Raw genomic sequence first — 24,285 nt, 5'->3', positions numbered from 1 at the left:
GTTACCTTCAGCTCCTCTACAGTTTTCTGCAGATGTTGTTTTGCCTCCATAGATGTTACAGTTAGATTTGGTGGATTCTGTTTACCATGAATGAATAATAATGACAATAATGAGAATAAACGTACTATCCGCCAAAGGTTTTGTAGAAGTTACTTGTATTTTCCATCAAAAACAAGGGGTTAAGCCTTGGTCACATGCACTTGTACGGGGGCTTGTCCCGTACGGGCGTTGCGGGTTGTCTGGGTTTGTTGAGGGTCATGGAGAAGAGCGGAGTGAAGCATAGTTGTGTCTTCAGTTCTCTTGAGGCTCAAACGGCCGCCTCAAGGGACGTGATGAAAATGGAACATACCATTGTTATGTGTAGCAAGTCTATCGTGAAGAATAACACTCAAGGTTGCTGGAGCCAATCCAGCGACTGATGGGCGAAGGCAGAATACCCACTGGGCAGGTCGCCGCTCGTTCCAGGGCCACACACTCACGTATATTCACACCTAAGAGACCATTTAGAATCATCGCTTAACGTGTGAAGCATGTAGGAAACCAGAGTGTCCGGAGAGAGCGCACTCATGCGTGAGGAGAACACGCCATATCCACAGAGGAAGGTCGCCTCTGGGATTCAAACCAGGGCCTTCTCGCTGTGACCAAAATCCCCAGAAGTCTGTTTTTGTCATGATAAGTAAGAACATTTTCCATAATACGACTTTATAATAATTTAAGTAGCTAAAAGAATCTTTAAATTGAAACTTGCTTCAGAATTTTTCATCCTCAGGGATATTTATATTGGAAGAATTTGATTTAAATGACTCTTAATTTGTTTTTTTATTCATCCTCTTAACAGAAAAACAAAAGACAGACCGGTAGCTTAAATCAATGGGAATCAAACTTTGCTGCTGCTGTGAATCAGCTGAGCTCAGAGGTTTGGAGTTGGGCCAAATGCTAGTGGTGGTGGTTGGAGGAGAGAATTTTTCTCCTGTATCTCTGCTCCCCAAGTAATTAAAAGTAGTGTCTTTCTGTGCTGGCTAGTATATCACATCTTTACAACCTCCTCCATCTAATCACTCCTCTTTTTTTCACCAATTTCTCTGATTATCTTTGATCTGTAATCGGTCCAACCTGCTGTCTCATGGGTCGCGTTCACGTCGTTGTTTGTGGATGTATTTTAGACTAAAAGCTGACACTAAATTTCCTTTCTCTCACATTTAATGACAGGTTTATATTATCCTAACAAATGCAGAGTGCTGATCTCTCTGCTCTTTATCTTTGATATTGTGATTGTGTGCTGAGTACTGTGCATTTATTGTCTCCTTTGTTCACGCTTTCTATGCTACTTTGTGCTTTTGATCTTGTCTAGTCTGCCTCCTTGTTCATTAAATGCTTTTATTTCATCTTTAATCGAGCATCTGGACCTTGGCCAGAAAGATGGTACATCCGGACCTTCAGGGGTAAACCTAGTTCAAGAGTTTTCACACAAAAAAAAAACAAGAGAACTTCAACGTCAGCAGTTTGGCTTTTAGAGTTTATGTTCTGCAACCCCTTATAAAAGCATTTCCTTGGAGGTTTGGCTCTTTCTCTGTTGATGAATGAGGATGGATGTGAACCGAAAACTGGCAAAAGTAACGATACAGCGTTGGATCGAAGTAACAGATCAGGATTAATCGACTAGATCAGGGTTGCCAAACTCCAGGCTTAACTTGTTGCAGTCTTGATTGTTTTGAAATATTCATACGCTTCCTGCTACAGTTTCCCTGGATCTATGGGGGGTATGAAAATATCGATTCAGCGATATATCGCAATAGTTCATTTTCGGATATTTGTATCGATATAAAATGCTGTCAGGACGATATTTATTTAATTATTTATGAGCACTCTTCAGCGTCAGACTCTTGTTTTCCACTTCAACCTCCGACCGCTAGTGGGCATCGGAGCACACAGAGCCTCTTTGAGCAGCTCTACACCACACAAAATAACTACAAGATCTCAGCAAAGCAGATTTTTTTCATTATTATGATACATTAACGCGGATTGCGGTGCTTCGTAGCGGCTTAGATAAGAACGAGTGAAGCGCTGCAGCTGCACAGCGGCTAACGCACAGAGCCAAAATGCTATCGGCAAAGCGGGCCAAAGTTCTGCAGAACCTCACAACAATAGATACTAGTTCAGCGACTTGATGGATCAGAGCGTACAACGCTCTGAAAAAAGGCCGAGATCGTGGCGATGAGCGTTAGAAAGAGGCTATGATGTAAACAACGCATCTTAGCCACATTAAAGCAACTTTCCTTCATCCTGTCATGCTGCCTCATCACCCTTTTTTTTTGTAGAAATAATTAGTGTTTTTTTCCTTTATTTTTTGAAGCACCATTCTGGCTCCTGAACCGTTTAAAAGTACTGGAGAGGCTACATAACGAAATGTTGAAAATAAACAGCACTTTATTTCCCCAATCATACGTTTAGAACTTTATTGGTTAAGGCACATTCATTCAATTTTTTTTCTTTTACTGAAACATATTTTGTTGTGGAAATCAGACAGTATTGACTGTTCCCTTTAAAAACAAATATATTTTAATTTTCCAAAATAAAAGCACTATGAATTTTCTTGGGTAAAAGGTACTTTTTAATCACAATATACGGCATATTTGATTTGATTTGATTTGAAATGGTTTATTTCAAGCAATTAAGTAGAAATAATACACAACAGCAATATAAACATCAGTTATACATTCATACAGTAACTAATCAAACTTAGGACAATTAGGCATATTAATAAATATTGCTTGAAAGGGAGTGGAAGGAAGCGAACTTATATAATCCCACCCGTTATACTATAACCATTTTATTACATGATTTATCAATATCCGGTTCCCGGTTTTTATCAGACAGAATTAAAAATCATGAGATATCGATAAAGCACATGACAAAGATGAATTACTTAAGTATTACGTCAAAAATAACTATTTTAGAAATCAACATGGCAAATGCAGCATCTGAAATATATGCAGCTTATGTTACTTATAAAAGCCATTCATAGTAATAAAACATAATACTGTATTATTAAAGCAGACAACACTGTTTCAGGAATTTTCATAGCAAAATTTCATCAAGTATCAAAAGATAAAAACATGTGCAAAATTATGCATCATTAGGAAAGATTTTTGAATCAATTTATCAATTTTTGGAGAAAGTGAAGTAATATCATTAAAAGTCAATCAATTTAACAATTTTCAATAAGTGATTAATCATTTGTTTTACTTTTTTTTATATTTTTTTTGTATTTTTATTTTTTTTTTATAATAAAGCAATGCTGTAGGGGAAAAGTTAAAAAAAGGGTCCATAACTGTCGATTGTCCAAGGTTGGTATTTCTTCTTTTACTGATAACAGCCGTTCTTCTGGGTTCAAAACAGTTTATAGTTCTCTTCGATGTTTTGACTGCAGACATTAGATTCAGGTCCATATCCTTCTTCAGCTGATATCAGCTGCGGTGAAAGTTGAGGTCAAGTTGTCTGCAGGTCAGAACTCTGCTGTTATTCAGGTTACGTCAGACATACAGAGAAAGTGAGGAATCCAGGTGTCATATTTCTTGAAATTATTTGGCTCTATGGTTTATTACTTCATGTTGTTTCAGACGACCGTGGTCAAACACTTCTCAAAGTCCTTCATGGTGCTCACAACCAGAACCTTGGACCGGTCCTCTGGACCGAGCGGTTTGACGTAAATCCTGCAGCCTTTAGCCCAAGTGTTCTCAATCTGCTTACGCTTCCTGAGAAGACGTGCATGTTTTGAGATTTCAGCATTCCTTCTGGTCAGATGGTCGTTCAGATAAGCAGCCGAACCTTTCAGGTGTTTCCTTTGGGTCATCAAAGCTAGCTTGTGTTTGTGATTCACAAACCTGATGAGGATCGCTGGTTTATCCGTCTCCTTTCTCCTGGGGAGCAGGTGGCAGGTCTCGATGGTATTGAGATCCAGGGAAATCCCTTTAGATGTGAGAAATGAATGTATTTTCTGCTCCAGAGACTCTGCACCGATCTCCGTATTAGCACTGCCAGCTACGCTAGCGCTAGCATTAGCAGTGCTTGCTCCTGCTTCATTCAGCTTCGCTTGAGGCTTGATTGGTACTCCAGTGAAAATGACATTATTCATCCTTACTTGCTGTTCCACATCGTCCAGTCTTTTCTCCAGAATCTCGACCCGGTTTTCTCGCTGCTCGTTTTGAGCCCGAGATTTTCGGAACTCTTCCATCATTTCCCAAAGTGGCGTTAGCTTAGCCGACACTTGTTCCATAAAACTTTTCAGCGTTTCTTGAATAATGTCAAGAGTCTTTTTGAGGTCTTCGTATTCCTGGGGTTTCTTCGGGGGCATGGTCAGCTCTCTTTTTGGGGGAAAATCAACCTTTTAAGTAATTTGAAGATAGTTGTATTCGCAGAGAGGCACGCCACGCGTCCTGCTGTGTAACCCGGAACCGGAAGTATTAATATTCAGGTAGAGTTTTTTTCTAAGTCATACTCTAAAGGAAAATGTGTTTCAGTACAATATCACGATATCATGAGAGGCGTATCGGGATACGCATAATATCGCCAGACTCTTGCCGATATACACCCCTACTTGGACCCGTTTGGTTCACCAGTGAGTACCTGAAAGGGTAGGGATGGGTGGAAAAGAAGGGCAACGCCCACCCTTAAAGACTGGAGTTTGACACCCATAGACTAGATGATAGGAGCTGGTTTGGAAAACGATAGATGGACGAGGAATCCCTGTAGCCCTGAACAAAACAGGCTTCTTCTTTCTCCCATCAGTGGCTTTTATTTGAGGTTTGGTGGTACAGGATGGAGCACAGAGAGAGACCATCACACATATATTGAGCTGCTAAACCAGTGTAGCTTAATGGTATCCTACCGGTAACTTTTGTTTTTTTTTCTGTGTTTGATGACCCCATTTCTTTGGTAAAGAGCTCAGACATAATTCAGTCTCGCGCATTGGCAGGTGTTAAAACACACTGCTTCGTAAAATGTTGTGTTCTGAATTGAATCACAAACGCAGGACTAAAAACAGACCAGCTGCTTTGTGTGACACAGATGAGAGCGGGCTCTGGGTCTGTAGAAAGGCCTGAACAAAGGTTCAGATTACACTCTGCACTAACTGGTCTTTGCTATGCAGAGCACTCCTTTAAATCCTTCAGATGGCAGGTGCTCTGTTTGTTTGTCCTCCCTTTGTGTCGCTTTTGTAATTCTCCCATTTGTTGTTGTTTAGGGATGAAAGCCCAGATTTCCTCATGCAAAGACAGTTTCTGTCTGAAAAAAAAGCCAGAGGGTGGACGAGTTCTTCGCTAGAAGATAGGAAGTGGGGTGGCCTAACCTAGAACCCCTTAAATTGTAACTTTTAGAAGTAAAAATAAACTGCTGGATTCATCTTTGTGAAGGAGGTAGACACAAAAAGTGGACCTGTGACAATCTTTCTGTCCTTCTGAAGCCTCTGCTCCCCTAAAAAGTACTAAAAACTAGAAAACGGCGTATACTTGTAAAGCACTTCAGTATCTTCTTAGGTTTGGAGCGTTTTTCATTCACAGTCCCTTTCACTCATGGACACACACCTATAACGACCAGGAGCAATGTGGGGGTCAGTGTCTTGCCCAAGGACACTTCGACCCATGGACGGGTGGGCCGAGAACCAAAACTCCAATCTTCCAATCAGAGGTCAGCGGCTCTACCTCTGCACCACAGCCACCCACTAAAGCCGTAATTGATTGCACTTGTATCGGTTGTCCAGGCCCGTGAAGGGTCATGGAGAGGAGTGGCTCCATCTTAGGGGGGGGGCACAGTTCTCTTGAGGCTTGTACGGCCGGCCACCTCAAGGGATGTCCTGAAAATGGAACGTACCATTGCTGTGCCTGTGGTAAGTGTGTGGTGAAACATTCATAAGCAATATATTCATATTCAATATATATGACAATTAAATAACTATATTTGTCAAATTTGAATATTCTGGTCATAAGAGAAATGTGTAATCTTCAACAGGTTGTGTAGACTTAAATATTGAACTGCCATCACACTTTAAACATGACAGATGAGCTGAAGGAATGCGATTTAAAGTTTTAAGAGAGATCATAAATAAAACACAACGTTAAACTGCTTGATTGGTTCCATTTAAATGCCATGAATTCCACAAGTAAATTCTAACTTTTTCAAATTTTCCAGAACAAACATTAAGTAGACAAACATTTTTGTCAACATCCTGTGAGTAAGCTAGCAACTAAAAGCAAACTGTCTGAATGTCTTCTTGTAATTCAGAGTGTTGCTGCTGTGCAGGTCTGACTTATAGAAATATCGTTTATCTGAGGTTGACCACGTCTGGTGGCTCTGCTTTAGGTGATTTAAAAAAAAAACAAGGTTGGTGGTATTTTCAGTTTTAGCACGATTTGCAGACATAAATATAGTATTGTGTAAAAACTGGATTTTTATGGTGAATTTTCTGCATTATTTAAATAAGAAACGTGTCAGCATAGAAGTCTTTGTGGGGAGGATCAGTATTCATGCTCCTGAAGAGAGACCTTTCCAGCTCGTGAGCCTTGACCAGCTTTGCCCAGGCGGTGATGCATTCACAGCAATCTGAGCAACGTCACGATCTGCCCCTACATTGTCACTCTGCTCCCTGCGTGCCCCCGCCCCACATCACCCTCACCCCCACCGTACTGAGCTTAAAATAGCCCGTAACCTCTCCGATTCCCCCAGCCCTCACGTCAAGCCTCTGCTCACGCATGTGCTGCATCTTTCCGTGTCAGATGAGAACTCAACAATGAAATCATGTCTTCCAGGAGATCCAGACATCTTCCATGCTGCCTTGCTCCTGTGGTTACGAGGATGAAATGGTTTTTGAACCATCATTTCTGCTTCCCGCTTTGCTGCTCTTCCACACATTTTCTTTTGGAGGTCCTGCATGTGTGATTCGCTTAGACATCATCTCAGCTGTTGCCAGCTCACAGATGGAGGGAGGTGGAAAACGGTGCTGGAGTCAATCTACAGGTCAGTGGGAACATCTGGAGCTCTGCAGACCTTTTATTCCAAATTGCTCTTTATTTTTTACAGCTGAGCAACCACACTAATGATCTATGAAATAATACAAGTAAACTCTGTTCCATCTGCGCCTCATGCAGGGAAGGTGTAGCTGATCACAACAGCTGCTTCTTTTAGGGATTTCAAGGTTTGTAGTTAAAATAGAGCATAGGTCTTACAGTAAAAAAGTGGCAGGATTTTTAAAGATCCTTTTATTATTTAAATTCATTCATTCATTCTTCTGTTTTGTCCCTTTCGGGGTCACGGGCTACTGGAGCCTATCCCGGTCACTTATGGGCGAAGGCGGGGACGCCCTGGACAGGTCGCCAGTCTGTCGCAGGGCCACAATCACACACCCATAGACACTCACGTTCACACCTACGGACAATGTAGAGGAACCGATGAACCTATGAAGCATGTTTTTGGACAGTGGGAGGAAGCCGGAGAGAACCCACGCATGCACGGGGAGAACACGCTAACTCCACACAGAAAGGTCCCCCGTTGATGTTCTGGTTCTGGTTCAGACTTGAACTGGGGGCCTTCTTGCTGTGAGGCAAGAGCGCTAACCGCTGCGCCACCATGCAGCCTTTTTTAAGTGGAACTGAAAACAGAAATTTTAAAATTGTTTAAAAAGTTAAGCACTTTGCCAGCTAACTTAGATTTACATGGAGAAATCGAATGAAAATTTCTAAAAAATTCAACTGGACAAAATTTCTGGTTTGGAACAACATGGAGAAATGTTGGAATTATTATTATTTTTTTGTAATTAGAATTGCTTTATTTTATGAAATCATAGCTAAAGAGGACAGACAAAAAAACAATAATATTTCTATAACTGCAAGCAGCATTGTGTGGCCTTCAGGCACGCCCGAAAATCATAAACAAGTCTGTATCGTCAAGAGTAAATTTGGGTGTTTCCTTGGTAACAGGGTTTTTCTGTCAACCCCGCCTACATTCCTAATCTGTTCATATTGAATGTCGTGTTGTGTCGTTCAGCTTGAGGCAAAGAGCCAAGGATTCTTGTATAACATTTTCACAATATTCTAGTAAAAAAATGTGCAAGCAACAGGGAAACGACGTACTAGACCATTCCATACCATATTTTGTGGTTGTAGATATGATTTATGGTTTATTTTGAAAAACCTGATTCGAGCTGATTTCATTTTGAAACAGTTTTTTCAAATTTCTATCCCCCAGTTCTTAGCACGTTCTTGTAGCATTTTTCTTTTGATGGAGGGCAGACATAAGAGGATTGAAGATTAAAATGTGAATGTTTGAAAAAGCGCGGGTTTGTTAAGCAGAAACTGCGATGGGCGGAGCCAAAGTCTCCCTGCTCAAACTCCACATCCTCCACGTGAAGACAAGTACTGTACGTGCTTCAGCATCTTCATTTCTCTCGTCCGAGCTTCCATCTGGCTCTAAACTGCACGGCTCCAATAATGCTTGCCGGTTCTTTTGCTACGCTAATGTTAGAAACAAAGGCATGCTGGGATATAAACGTAGGGTTACTTCCGCGCCACAGTCGCCCGCACACAACCCAGAGGCGAATTTCTGAGGGACTCCTGCCGCTGTGGAGAAAAAATTTCTTTAAAAACGGCACAGGCTTTTAAAAGACCACTGGGAAGGCTTTTACAGTAGAAAACCTCTAGTTGGAGTAGAACTTAAATGGTTTAATTCCATCTGATTCGATTAACAACTTGTCTCAGACAGATCGATCCGATTTTTCCAAGTAGCCTCCCAAATATGCTCCAGGAGGTGGGAGTGATTTATTTATGTTTTTTTTTAGGAACAGGTCAGATTTCCCCCCCTAAAAGGTGCACGTGTCCAGTGAGAATCTCAGAAATGGACTAATCCAACAACAGCACTTTGTGTTGATGCTTTTTTTCATTTCATGTTGCGCATCGGTTCAACATGACAAAAAAACTAAAGTGTCAGCAGAGCCGCCGGTTTGTGTCTGGATGAGCATCAGGATGAGCATCAGCAGAGTCTGGTGGTGAGGACAGGTGCGTCTGACGAGACCACAATTGAACAGGCGCGACGGCGGCAGATGTCCTTGTTACGAGGTGGACTGCGCTCGTGCCGATCTGGCGGCGAGCGTTAAGGGCGGAGCTCCCATCAACAAGTCCTGTCATGCTGACAGTGCTGCAGATCAAAAGGAGAGTCTGCCGCTGCACAAACCTTGAAGCTCCTTCTTCTCTCTGACATGGAACCAAATCCACGCAGGCCGTGTTCTGCAGTGGGAACACGTCTGACGGCCGTCTTCATGCGGCGTTTCCTGTAAGGTGAAGCAGCTGCTGCTGCAGAGCTCGGCGGGCTGCAGGTGGGATATTTTTATCCTCCCACCCAGAGATGGATGGAATTAAAGACACATTTATAAACGGCAGACGCGCATCAGCGTTCAGTCGCATTTATGCGAAGAATCCCCAAAGAATCTCTGAAGTCTAAAGACCTGGGCTGCCATATCCTGGGGAAGCCGCAGTTCTCGGTTAAAATCTGAACCAAATCAATCAATGGGATTGATTTGTTCTATGATCAATGGGGAAACTGAATTATTGCATCCCTACAGTGTGTTTATGTTAAGTGTTAAACATTGTAGCCAACTGAAAGGTTTTTCTTCATTGTTACTGGCCTATTAGCAAATCCAGAAAAGGATTTTTCTACTTCATTTTTCTTGTTTCTTGTTGTTTTGTAGTAAGCATATCGTGAATCAAACCGAAACAAATCCATGACCCAAAAATGGAGGTTTTAACCAAATTGTAGGGAAAGTGAATCGTTGCATCTCTACTACGATACAGCTGTTCTATATGAAGCAGAAAAAAGGGTTTTAAAGTGTTTAGATTCTCTGCTTCTGTACTCGATTCATATTTGAACTTTTATTTTATTGCAAATCATAAAAGTGTTTGACTGCAGGGTTTATGGGGACATCCCTTAATGTTCTGGATTCTGCATTCGCACAGTGCAGAGATATACAGGATACACCTTTGACACTGTTTTTAAAATAAAACTTAAGGTATTAGTTTAATTAAAAAAACAAAACAACAACTGTGGAACAGTTATGAGAAGACAGTGGAGCTCCTTGTTTTCCAGACGATTTTGTAAAAGTGAGAGAAATTGAGAAAACGTGTCAAAAGCAGAGATTTTAGTTTATGTAGAACCCAAACGTCTTTTCCTAATGAGGCATCAACAGGTTGATGAGCTGGAAAGCAGACTTGCTCAGTGGGACACGAAGGCGACAAACCCGAATTCTAAAAGTCTCCCAAATACGGAATCCTTACAGTTGGAAATGCAGCAAAGAAAAACACAAATTCCTCTCATAGTTTGTTTCAAACAAACCAAAGAGCTGAAATTGTCTCCATTAGTCCACATAATGATTCACTACGGAATGAAATACGCATAAAGAGGAAGGACGCTCCTCATCATCAGCAGTACAGATCTGCACGACTCCGCTGTCAGCTTCCATGGCGAGGATTTGTGAGGATACGTCAGCTGTTTAATGCCCACCCAGGTCACATTTTCATTTGTTAAAAAAGGTTTTTTACAGCAGGCTTTCATCAATGCCCCCCCCCCCCGCTATGAAAAATGAAAAGGATCAATTTATCAGCTTCTGGATGGAGAAGTACTTTGAATCTCCAGGAGGGGATTTATCGCTTTGAATTATAACTGGAGGAACAGATGGCGAAATATTTCAATGTTTGGCCGCAGCAAGAAAATATGAAGTCTGAAAACGTGTTAAATGTTAAAGGCCGTGTTGCACAGCCTCTACGTGCGTTTTATCGCATATTGCACGGATGAAAATGGTTCATATATGAACATACGTGAAAAAAAGTGAGAAAAGTTTAGGTGAAATTTTCACCACATTAAAACCACGGAAGAAGTACCAATAAACCACGCAAAGAACACGTAAACTAACCTAAAACATGAACTTGTGCTGTCTATATGCAATTATGGACTGCGCTCAAATGACCATCTATCGCTCGCCGTTCCATTTGCTCGTACAGAACTGGGGAAAAAGGCTTTTGTCTTTTCTGCCCCCTCCACATGGAACACTGTACAGAAAAGATGTAAATTAAAAGAACTCATTCCTCTGAATATTTTTAAATCCAAGCTGAGATTTGAGGAGAAAGTCACTTTTAACTGTCCCTGTTTTACATGAGTTCTAATTTTTATTTATGTTTTTAATGTTGGCCTTTTTTTTTGTAAATGTAATTTATTGTTTCCCCCCTAGCCAGGACTCCCTCGAAAAAGATATTCTTAATCTCAATGGGACAATTCCTGGGTAAATAAAGGTTAAATTAAAAAAAAAATAATTTCGTCATTTGATATGTGCGCCGAATATGCGATATAAAAGTTATACAGTCACATACGTGGAACGGTCGTGGAAAGACAAATTTGTGTATGTTTCTAGCAAAAATCATGCACAATTGCATAAGATTTACATAATATTTGCATATAAAGTACATTGAATTTGTATGAACTGCGCAATTCTCAACCAAACAAAAATTTCAAACTCAAAACCGAATTTATGTAAAGACCCGCCGGCCAAAAACCCCCAACGGATGCCTGAGCACAGATTTGTTTTCTTTTAAACTGTTGTAAAAGAAAGAAAAGTTGATTAATATTTGGCATAGTAAATAAATAAAAAAGACTTAAAAAAAGAGGCTTTTATAACCGCATTTGAATCCTTTTGCTTTGTTAAGGATATATGTTAAAAAATGTAATAGTTCATAAAGTTTAGTCATTTCTTTTCTCACAAAACCCCAAAAGATTTCTTTTTAGTGTGTCAAAAGTCAGATATGTGTCCTCTTCCTCTAAAAAACAAACCAATTTCATATTGAAGCAATCTGCTTCTCCCTGGGATTAACATTTTTGGGCGGGAGCGTTAATTCTCTAAAATTAAATTCCAGCATATGTGCTGAATCTGGCTCAGTGTTACACAACAACGCTCACTAAAAAAGGCAATCAATCTGGTGGGCTGCACCGCCAGCCGCGCTGCATCCCAACAAACCCCACCAACCGGGCCTGAGCCTCGTGCGTCTCCATGGTAACAAAGCCTCATCGGTCTAAAGGAGGTGGAGACAGGCAGAAGGAGGAGAGCAGAGGACTTGGGGAGGCAGAAGAAGCGGGGACGAGAGGCAGAATTTCATGCCGCTCTTTGAAAAAGCAGAAGCAAACCCTCCTTTGGAGCGCTTGGTGGAGGGCTGGGGAGGGAGCAGGAGCAGGGGAGCTGAGGGTGGAGCGCCGCGATGTGGTGCAGGGCTGGCACTCTTTCCTGAACCGGGATCTGCCATGGGCCTGAGCGCAGCGGATCAGCTGGGAAGCTGCGAGGTAAACATTTGTCTCACACGTCCGCCCGAAGCGAAGCCGATCCGAGCTCCGGGGGGGGTATGGTTTGTGGGGATCAGTGTGAACATTTTACAAATGTGTCGCTGCAGCATCACTGCAGCTCTGTGGAGACAGTGTGTTTGAAAAAAAAACTTGATTTTTGGACGAGCTTTTGTAGAATAATGAAGGAAATCCTCATAGAGGATGGGAAACATCTTCAGGGTTCTGATGCGTTTTCACTTGTTGCAGATTCATGTGATGCCTTTGCCGTGCTGGCACATGTTTTGGGGTTAATAAACAGATGTGGGGCGGAGGGGGGGGGGGGGGATCACAGGACTCCATTAAATGCATTCTGATACATTTAAAAATCAGATTACAGCAGATTACACACATGCCGTACACACTGATACGCAGTGTTCTGTTTGGAAAAAAAACTGGACAGAAACGCAGTGAAGGAGCAAATTATACTTTACTGTGAGAGAACATGACTGTCCCTTTAAGTGTCTTTAACATTTTCACCAAAACAAGCCGTAAGGCTAAAATTATCGGCTGAATTTGCATCACCGTGGATTTATAGAGCTTTTCGGGGATTGAGGAAAAAGTGTCCATGATTGTGTGAAAATTACAGGCAAATACAAATGCAAAAACTGCATTTTAAGACAGTCTATGAAGAAAAAATTATTTTCTGTTTTGAAGGAAAAATAAACTTGTCAAGAATATTTTTCAATAGCAAAATAATCTTTGTTTAAGAAAATACATCTTTTCTTAGTATAAGAATTCTTGGTAAGACCATTTTTATTACACCATTTATTCCTCTCTACTTAAAGATGCCAATAATGTAAATTATTTGAATAATTTCAAGGGGATCTGTTTTTGCAGTGTAAGAGAAGACCCAACTGGAATAATGCGGCATGCTCATTGATATACAAGGAAGACCTAAACTTTCTTTCATTCATGAGCCTAAAAACTCCAAACACCGGACATTTAAAGAGCAGAGGTCATGTGACCATCGGCTTACATTTCTTCAAATGTTACATTCTCATAACAACAGCTTTCTCTCATTATTTTTAAACACCTTTTTCATCATATTGTTACATTTTAGAAGTTTAAGTCCTGGGAAATCAGTTCTAAAACCCCAGTTAATCCTTACGATGCTGAAATAAGATCCCCCCTCATCGAAATCTCTGCTGAGAGATCTCTTCCTGGTCTCTCCCAGCCACAAATGTACACCCACAAGTGGAGGATGAGTCATCACAACTGTTTAGAAACCCACAAGCAAATGTCAAAACAGTGAAAAACCCAGACAGAGCTGGTTTGGTGTCACTAGTATCAGGAAGAAGCATGCTTTTCTGTCCTAGTCACATCCACCCGTACGGGGGGGGGAGTAACTGTTGCTAGGGGCGGGGGGGTAGAGAGGTTGTTACTTCGGTGGCCATCATGAATTAAGATCACCGATCAACACATTCAACCACCAACTCTGCTATTAAGTCCATATGTTTGTCTTTTTCCTGGATGCATGAAAACGAAAATAATGTTGAGTTTCATCACCATAATTGATACCTTTTACTTAGAATTAGGTTAGAATCAACAAAACATTACAGATAGAAACGCAACGATTCAGAAAGAAAGACTTGGTATTTATCACTCTAAACAAGTCATGGTCAGTTTTTCTGTCAACTTCCTGCTTAAATTCAGCAGTAAACATTACATAAAAGTTGGTTTGCATCATTTGACAACTCCTGAAAATGTTCCCCACAGTTTGTCTATCTTTAACATTTTTGACTACAGTTCCAGCAGATGGACGACATAGAGATAGTAAATGAAGACACAGCAGCACCTCAATAACAACCAGAAAACACTCGCAGTCCTTTCATCTTGTCAGAAGTCAAAGCTCTGTCTCCCCCTCTGGTCACCAGCAGGAACCATCTCCAGAGTACTGAATGCACTTCATCTCCCAGCAACCCCTGCGTGCCACACACCTGACTCTCATTCATTCACTCAATTAATCACAGTCTATCTAGTAGTTAAACACTGCTTGAACCTCACTCAGCGCGGCGTATGCCTTAATTACCGAGGGGTGAATTTGGACCTGGTATCCTGACTCTGTTCTGACTGTTTGCCTGCCCCGACTCTCGCCTGGATCCTGACTACCCCTGTCTCTCCTCTGATGATCTCATGCCCGTTTTTGACCCTGATTTAGCTTTGTGGACTTTTAGCAGAGCTAATAAACCTGCTGCATTCAGAACCGCCCGTTCCAACCAGCCTGTTCTTGTGACACATCAAAACTGAAACGTGTTTCCAACAGACATGTTTTACATCGGACGACTTAAGAGGAAACGGATAACAAGATTTTTGTTATATTCCTAAATTCCTAAGGTTTAATTATTGGAATGTATTTATTATCTTTAATGTATGTAAATCACGTTTCTTTCAGAGCTTATTTCATTAAAATAAAATGTAGTCTTTTTTTAATTTTTCATCTATGAACAACACTCCATAGCTTTACTTTGAAATTCACCAACACTTTACTTTCAAGATTGATTTGACAGTAGCAAACTTTTGGTTTGTTTAAATTTAGGTCCTTAAAATCCAAAATTATTCTCCATTTTAGAGTGATGATGACGTTGCCTGAATTGTATTTTTACTACACTCGCGGATTAGCTATCTCGGACGTCGCAAATATTCCTACTCGTTTTTTGGGGAACATGTAGCACTTCTCTGAGTATTTGGATACAGGTGCGTCTTGCAGTTAGTTCCCTTGAGGCTTGTACAGCCACCTCAAGGGACATGATGAAAATGGAACGTACCATTGTCGTGCAAAGTGTTTGTAAGGCTAATGGAAGTTGCACATACTTATAGAAAATGCTGTCATACGGTGCCCTTATTATGGGAACGGCCCTAACAGGGTTAGGGTTTGAAGGGGCTAAAAAAAAGAAAAGAAGATGGTCTTATTGTATTTTGACCCGCTCAAGAAGATGAAAGGTTTTATATGCTGCATTATTTTTTGCAGGAACACATAAATAGCTTTTTTTACACACATCCACACAACACAACAGTAATAGTGTTGAAAGTGGGAGAGAAAAATGTTGGCTTTGTAGCTGCGTCCATTCCTGGCGTTTTTAGCTCATCCTAAAGAAATGATGATGAAAACACCAACGGCGGTTTAGAATTTTTCTCCCCATCTTGGTGATGTGTGGACGCCAGCAGCGAGTGTGTTGTTCCCTCTCTAGGAGCGTTTCTTTGCTCACTCTTTGTGAGGTTGTGCATTAGAAATTGTGAAAAAAAACACATCAGAACGATGGAGGGGTTCAGGCAACTCCTCGTTTGAATTTGTCAATTTGTGAAAAATGGAAAGCGAAACCGAACATGCTGTCTCCGTGATCAGGCTTGGGCATCTAATGTTTCTGTTTACATCCTGGATGACACAACAGTGTCGCATTGTCAATGCACCATACTGTAGAACAATCGTATAGCTTCTTGATACTTGGTATGCTTGCTGATCTGCATCTGTTTGAATATATTGGAGTGTTTCTTGGCCTCCAGGGACCTTTCTACGCCATCAGCTGTTTTATTCATTTTGCTCAACTCACCTATTATTTTTCTGGTTCTGTTGGACGTTCCAGGATGCTTTAAAATGAGATCTTATATTTTAGACACAATTCCATTTTTTTGCACTTTGTACGGTTAGTCTAGGAATATTTGCACTTGTTTACATTATGTTTGGAAAATTTCCGGTCTAATAGACTTTTAAAGTTAATTTAGTATATAAGCTTTGTAAGTTGCATTGCAATACCTTTTTGAGCTAATTTTATTAATATGAGCATAAAGCTAATAAGCTAAACTGGTTAATTTTAGGCATTTTCATGTTTTGGATTTTTGCCAAATTTGGTATTTGGTCTTATCCTTAGCCTTAAGCTAGCTTGTGTAGTAAATTATGCTAATAGTAGACTTTTGCTACCTTGTTAGGTTAATTTTGACATTTCCAAGCTAAATTACCACTTAGGTTTATTGTTCGCTTTCAGCAAGATTTTTATAGATTATTTAGCCCATTTTGTACATATTGCCAAAAGCTAGCTCTTTCAGCTAACTTTTAGATTTTCTTAGGCTTTTTTCCAATTCCTTCACTACTCGCGACATTAAACACTCTATAGAGTGTTTGCCCTTTTTCTTTTATTAAGTTTGTTGGTATTCCCTAATTTACATATGCGCTGAGCTTTAAAGAGGGGAAACAGATAAAACACAGCTGCATTCATTGCAACACGTCTGTCTATTCACAGTCTTCCCACATAATTTTCGGACCTGCAAAGTCTTTTCTCACGGATAACTGACACAGAGAAGCCCTCAATTCCGGTCTTGACACAGATAACACATAGCCTTCACGCTGATGCTGGGAAGACGCTAAGATAGTCGGTCTCCTCCCATCAGTTTCACCTCCACCTTCCTGTGAAACAAACTTGGACACAGATGCTTCTGCATGCATGATTATATTACCTATATAGATAGGTAGTGCATAAAAGCAAATATGAGATAACTTATATACATTTTTCCAACAGCCGCTGTCCAAATTACATTAATGGTACTGAATGACGTTATAGTCTTTTGGGGGTTTGGGGAGTAGGGAGAGAATTTGGACATACCTCAATGGACATCTTTTTTTAGTTCATTTTGCTAATACTACACTTTTGCTAGCTTGTTTGGTTAATGTTGACATTTCTGGCGCTAACCGTCCACCAGAGGCAAGGTGGAGTTCTGTGTCTTGCCCAAGGACACTTCGACACATGGGCGGGCAAGTCGGGAATCAAACCTGCATCCGATTAGAGGTCGACCACCCTACCGCTGCACCACGGCACTCGTTAGCTTTAAGTTAAGTCATACAGTTAATTTTTCAAATTTTAGAATTAAGCTAGCTCATTAAACTAACTTTGTAATTTCTATTGCTTTCAAGCTATTTTTTTTTTAAATCAACTTTATTGCACATTATGCCATTTTACAAGGATGTACTTTTAGGTATGCAATAAAAAACAAAACTGCAAATATCAAATACACATATGTAATAAACAGAAGAACAAGAATAGAAACAGAAATAAGCCAGGGGGTTAAACTCTACGAAAAAATACTGAATCCATAACATACAGACAATGTTCTGATTGCTTTTTGTTTCTCTGAATTTTGAATACTGTTGATATTTAATTCAGAAGGGAATACAGTGAAACAGGGTTTTCTACCAGACAATTTACATTTATGAACATGAAATTTGGCCAAAATGAGTAAAATAATTAAAAGTAAACCAGAGTCCTTTTGCATATTTTTTGATATTAGACCCAACAATACATCTTTCCAGAATAAGACAAAACAAGAATCAATTTTATCAATTATAAAATCACACATCTTCTGCCAAAACACCTTCACTTTGGGACAAAACCAGAAAAGATGGATAGCTGTTCCAGGGGAATTACAACCAAAGCTACATTTTAAGCTAATTTTGGACATGGCGTTACTGTTAGCTATAAGCTAATATATTATATTATATTATAATAATAATATTAATATTAGCCCGTTTAACCAAATTTTTGTATTAACTATATCGTTTTGTTTTTATTTTTTTTTCAATATTTTTTTTTTCAAGTGTACAAAATCAAACAAGCAAAACAAACAGTTCAGGTGCTCTTTAGTTTAGACCATTACAAAACAGAATGTAAAAATACAAGTAAATGAACAATTGGCAGTTACATTCTATTCAATATTTATTTACAGGCCGTCCAAATAGGACATAAAGAGAAGAAAGAAAAATACAGTCTCAATACCGAGCTAAATAATTTTAACTTTCTGTAAGTGATTTAGAAATGGTGTCCAGAGTTTATTGTGAACATTAACTGAGTCAGTCCTGACATGGTGAATTTTTCCCATGTGGATGAGGGATAGCGTGTCAGTGAGCCACACTTTAAAGTATGGAGAAGCCGTAGATTTCCACTCTGGCAAAATTTGTCTTTTTGCAGTCATCAACCCGAGTTCTAGTGGCTGCTGCATTACAGCCGGGATAGCTCTAGTACATATTGAAGGAATTTATGTTTTTTGTCCTCATTTTATTAGGGTTTTCAGTCTTACTTTTTATTATGAATCCTTCTGTGGTTTCTCTCCGGGTAAAAAATATGCCGCCAAAAATGGCGAGCTCTGCATCGGGTATAATATAGCAACCATAAACTTTGGAATACCAGTCAAATATTCTGTTCCAAAAGCCAGCCAATGAGGGACAAGACCAAAAAGCATGAGCCAATGTGCCTTCAGATATTTTACATTTATCACAAATGGAAATAATTGAAGGATATATTTTGTCAACCGTAATTTGAAGTAGTGGAGCCGATGGATGATTTTAAATTGTATGAGTTTGTGTTTGCTGTTAACAGAGCAAGAGTGAATCTTGGATAAGCACTTTTCCCACATTGATTCTGATATTTCTATGCCCAACTCCTCGCTCCAAGCATCTTTCATTTTTGTTGATGTCACCCTGGTGCTGCCATAAAATAAATGCACTATTCTAGAAACCAAATGTCTGGAGCCAGGGGGACTTTTGAAAATGCCATAAAGATCATGTTCAGCTGGAAGATCTTGAAATAATTTAATTTTGGACTGCAAGTAATGTCTAATTTGTAAGTACCTATAAAAATGTGAATTGTTAATGTTAAAGTTTTATATCGTTTTTAATCTAATTTGGGCCTAAGACGTTATAGTTTTGTTTATTTTTTTCATCTTCTGCTATAACAAAAGGTTTAGCAAATCAGCCAGAATGCTTCAATAGACAAACCGGGAGCAGAGCGTCCGGCCTACAGTAAAATAAACTCTAAACTGGTTATTTCTAGATCACCTTTTTGATTGATTTTTGTTTTTGTTTTCTTTGAGATGTTAGTTTTCGGCCCTCATCTAAACTGTAACTAACCTGAAAGACTAGAAAGCTCTCATGAAGTCTTCTGTCACACTTTCACATCCTGACCTTTATGGTTCGTCTGCTGCAGCTGCTCCATGTGCAGCCCAATCATTCACAGATGGGCACACACTCTTTACTAAACATCAGCTCCACTTCTCAGATTTCCATCCCACCATCCCAGTCACATGACAAACGCACATAAGTGTGCGTTCTGCAGGTGGAGGGATCAGGCAACAGCTACTCAAAGTGATGATGCTGGATGTTTAATGATCATTAGACAAGCCATTCATCTTCATTTTCTCTTTGTTACAGATGGATGGAGAGGAGGGAAACATAGGGGCAGCGTTGATGCTGTGCAATTTAAACAACGTTGTCAAAGTCTTATAATTGGAGGAAGAATAAATGAACTTTATGGAGGTGGAACTAAAAGAGGAAAACACAGCAGGCTTATTTCTACTTATAATTATGGAAAAAGACAAATTAAAAGCACACAGACAAAAATTACAATCAGAACAGGAAATTTTTTTTTATACAAAATAAAAGAGCTAAAATTGCTGTGTCCAGGACTTGAACATTGTCGAAATGAGAAGTTTGTCCAACAAAATCAGGAAGACTGTTAAAGATGCTGCTTTACACAGAATACGTTTGTTCATTCTCCACATAATATCATTTATTCAGTGCTAAAATATTTATTTAAAATGTTTACCTAACTCTTTAACTCCTCAGAAATGTCTTGAAGTGTGAACACGCATCATACAGTTCCACCGTAGTTCTGATCTCTCTGCTTCTTGTTGAGTGTCACAGAAACAGAAAAGGCTTCTCCACAGCATCCACATCTCCTCCACTGCGTCATCTTTGGTGCTGAGGTCACTGATTTGCATTCTGTGTTGACTTTGCTGCACGTTTGGCGTGGCAGAGCTGGGATTTAGGTTGCACGTGGATTTCAGCACTGTGGCTGGGTCACTGGATTACCTTGTAATAGATCCATTGGAGCACACACGGGATGTGTTCACCCGTATTTGAGTGTGTGTGTGTGTGTGTGTGGGGGGGGGGGGGGGGGTTAATCCTTTAGACAAGCACACTAATTCTTCCCTTGGATTGTCAGTGAAGCTAAAAGGACGTGTTTTTCTGATACATTAACTCCCTTAAAGACTCCTTTGTTTTTCTGTCTCAGGCGAGGAGGACGACGATGAGCGCTTTCATTTTCGCCGCTGGGGTAGCATAGCCGAGTGAGAGGAGCGTCCCGCCCTCTTCTTTTCCCCCTGGACACGGAGACCCGCAGAGTGGGCTCAACTGGAGCACAGACATGCTGATCAAGGAGTATCGAATCCCCATGCCCATGAGCGTGGAGGAGTACCGCATCGCTCAGCTCTACATGATCCAGGTAAGCGGTCGCCTCCAGAGTTTTCGGTTTTGCCATGTTCACCTCACAAAGATCTACATTTTCATGGAGATATTAACTTATTATGGTGCAAATCTAATATCCCGGTGTTCCAACTTTGGATGCCAGAATTATTCAACTTTAAGAATGTATCAGAAAATAAGGGCGAGATTTTTATTTTTTATTTTTAAATTAAAGTTCCCAATGAGTTCTGGACCATAAATCTGACATTTGTAACCTTGGAGGAAGAACGTAAAAAAGCAAACGTGTAGAAAATGTACTGGGCCAGATACTGTATGTGAAGCACCAACATCATACAGATCAATTCTAAACACGGAAGTGGGCCAAAACATGAGAGGCAAGCGTGCCAGAGCCCGATGAGAAATGATGATGATGCATTTACTTCCCAAACCAAATCTACAGAAAGGATTTGATTATTCCCAACATGTTTATCTTAGTATTGATCTTAATTCAAAGCGTTAACGAAGCAAAATATAAAGATTCCTCTGCAGGATAAGCAAGTCAGTCACAGTAGTTTTTTGGGGCGCACAAAGCAGCGACAGTCACCTGGTGTGTTCGAGCTGAACAGAGTATCAACAGAACATCTGTCTGTTCAAAAAGCTCCTGTTTGTTTGTTTGTTTTTCCTGCATAAAGCTGACGTTTTATGGCCACAGCTTTATAAAACATCTCCCTGTTTTAACCTGAAACACACCAGAACGTTCAAGAGGAACTGAGCAGCCGATCACAGCGTTCACTCGTCCATCCGGCTCCCCTGGAAACGGATTTCAAACCCAAATCTTAAGCAAATGGAGCTTTAGCTCCAGCTCACTTTTTTATTCTGCCTTTTCTGTTTGTGAAAAGTTCCTGTAAACAGCCTCTTAATGTTGCATCCAACAAAAATTCATGTCAACGAGGTTTAAGTCAGAGCGTCATTGATTTTGAGAAGTAATTACTGTTAAAATGTTAAAAGAAAGTAAAGTTAGTCTAAATTTTAATGTTTTTCTGAACGATTCCTTCAGAAATTTGTAACTTTTTCATCTGAAATCTGCAGATTTTTTCAACAAAAAAAGCCTTTCATTAGAAAATTTAAATCTTTTTCATTGCAAAATTTACCACTTTTTCAACCGAAAATGCGCAACTTTATAAAACATTTGCAGTTTTTTTTTTAAAATCAAAAACCTGCAGCTTTCATATGAGAAAACTTGTTTCATCTAAATAAAAAACTGCAATCTTTGCTTTAGCACTGTAGTTGTGTTGTAAAAATGGCTTGTTGGTGATTTTTAAACCCTCTTATCACTGTAATGGATATCTGAGTTGGAAAATGGCTCCTATGTGGCTCTTTTTCCCCCTGGAAACTGAATATTTAGACCCAGAGTGGTTCAGGATGTTTGTACAGGACTCATGATGGTAGGAAACGCTTGGATTTGTGGTTCAGTGGTTTGTTTCTGAAAGAGGTCAGAGGTTCAGGGTGTCATCCTGTACCACAGAATGTGATCATTGAGGAAACATGGCAGAGTTTCTCTGTTAGTCTCAACAGATGGTGCTCCATATGCCTCGGCTTTATGTTTCCTTTCATAACTTTGTGTAAATACATTCAGAGACGATTCAAATGTCAATTCGATCGTCTCTGTGCTTTTGACAGCTTTGCATTTCAGTCATGAATAAAAGAAAATGAAACAAAACCTGAAATTTAACTTTGAATAGTTTACAGTAAACACAGTCATTATATGTCAGTATCAATTTTGTAAATGGACCATAAAACAATAAGAAAAATCTCTTAAAGGTTGAGTTTGTTCATAGAAGAATATTACATAAACCCACACACCTGGACCCCCCCTCCTCTCATCCTCTCTTTCCTAGCATCACAGCTGGGTGCTGGTTGCCATAGTAACAGGTGACAGCCGGGCAGCTGCAGCCATCATTTTGTGGAAGAGAGCGGCGGTGAGCTCGCCTGTCAGGACGGAGTTGTGAACGTTTGAAATTTCAGGCACGGATTCGAACGCGACGTCCGGAAAACGTTGCGCCTTGATTGCAGCCGACAACTCTGAAAGTAAAATCTATTTTCTTCTCGATCGCCCAATTTATCTTGTTACCGTGTTGGATTCAATCAAGGCGTTTGTCGTGTACGGAGCAAACAGGACGCCGCATTACGGCTGTATTAGGATTAGATGACACGTTCATGCTTTGGGGGAAAAAAAACTGACTTTGTGTTTAGTCATTCAGATCCTGAAACCTCGTGATCTAGATCAGTGTTTTTCAACCAGTGTGTGTGCCGCAGGAGATGGTCAGGTGTACCGTGGGTACTTTTTTCTTTGAGTTTATTTGATTCTATTAAAGACATTTTGATAAGAATGACGGTACTGCAATTTTCTGTTTACAGAAAAGTCCCGCCCCTTTAACTGTCTCCACCAATCATTCTTGGAGGCTTAATCACACGTCACCAGTCTGACCAATCAGAAGTGGTTAAAGTCTTCACTTCCTTGTTCCGATTTAGCTCATAAAGTCTCTCAGTTCCAACAAAAAGACCAGCTAAAGTTCGTCTTTAGCGGTGTAGCTTTCCACAGAATCCGGTGTCAGACCGTGGAACAAGTGAACAAAACAATGAAGCTCAGAAGAGAGTCTGTCTGCCATCTGCGGCCGTTTTCGCACTACATCTCCCATGATGCATTGTGCTCAGCGTACAATGAGTCTTCCCTGTTAAACGTCTTAAACCACAACGAACACACACAGTTTTTAAATCTTCTTGATGAAATCAGAGGTCAACAGTTTAGTTCTCCTTCAAGGTTTGTGTTTATTAACAGCCAAACATCCCAGAGTTTGGTCCAAGTCATCTTTCTAACTGAAACACTTTTCTTAAAAAGTCTGGATTATTTTAGATGTTAAACTTAAGAATAAGTAATTAACAACATTTAAGAAACAGGATTAAGGTGAAGTGGCCAACAGACACAATTAAACTAAATTGAAACAATTGAATCATCTAAAAAGAAATAAAAGATTTTTGTTAAAGTTTTCAAAGACTTCATCTTTGATTAAGAGAAGAGAAAAACTACTAAAACTTCAACATGTTCACTTTTTGTGTAGCTACAGAAAACATAAATATAATGTTAGTGTTTTTGTTTAAAATGTATCTAACGTATTGTGATCATATAATTGTTCAAAAATTACAGTTTCCTTTGCACCAACATTGAAAAATATATAAAAATAAATAAATCACTATTTAGAAAGAATATATTTGTTTTTTGTGAGGTTACATAAAATTACATGTTAATAAACTGAAGGGAAAAACAACTACCAGGGTAAAGTGTCAAATTATTAGTTGAAAATTATCACTGAAAACTAACTTAACTTATATAACAACTTTTAGAAAAAACAGCTGCAACTTCCAGCTTTTTCTGACACAATTATCACAAAAATGCCTGTGAGATTGTGGAGGGACTGTACATCAATACAGACTATAGAGTTTCTCCTTTTTTCATTTTTGGATGCTGGTGTGCCGCGGGATTTTTGTCAAGGATAAAGTGTGCCGTGGCTCTAAAAAGGTTGAAAAACACTGATCTAGATAATTAGCTGTTCGGCTGTTATGTGGAACTCTGTTCTAGATCAGGGATGTTCAAATGA

General features: G+C 39.8%; 1 protein-coding gene across 4 annotated transcripts in view; it reads left to right on the top strand.

The window, feature by feature from the left end:
* pitpnm2 (phosphatidylinositol transfer protein, membrane-associated 2) overlaps positions 1-24,285 on the top strand; it is a 74,450-nt gene that overhangs the window by 4,238 nt on the left and 45,927 nt on the right. For 2 of the 4 annotated variants that reach the window (XM_078956042.1, XM_023960361.2), the window contains exons 1-2: positions 12,132-12,366; positions 20,460-20,669. In XM_078956042.1, coding sequence (XP_078812168.1) covers positions 20,592-20,669 — 78 coding nt within the window. In that variant the 5' untranslated portion in view covers positions 12,132-12,366; positions 20,460-20,591. Of the gene's footprint in view, positions 1-6,872; positions 7,012-12,131; positions 12,367-20,459; positions 20,670-24,285 lie in introns of those variants that run through there. The other 2 variants (XM_023960362.2, XM_023960363.2) reach the window with 2 other exon arrangements.

Source organism: Oryzias latipes, chromosome 12, assembly GCF_053564925.1.
Source record: "Oryzias latipes strain Hd-rR chromosome 12, Olatipes_Hd-rR_3.1".
NCBI lineage: Eukaryota > Metazoa > Chordata > Actinopteri > Beloniformes > Adrianichthyidae > Oryzias > Oryzias latipes.
The sequence above is the reverse complement of the archived record's forward strand: the minus strand, read 5'-3'. Positions and strand labels throughout refer to the sequence as shown.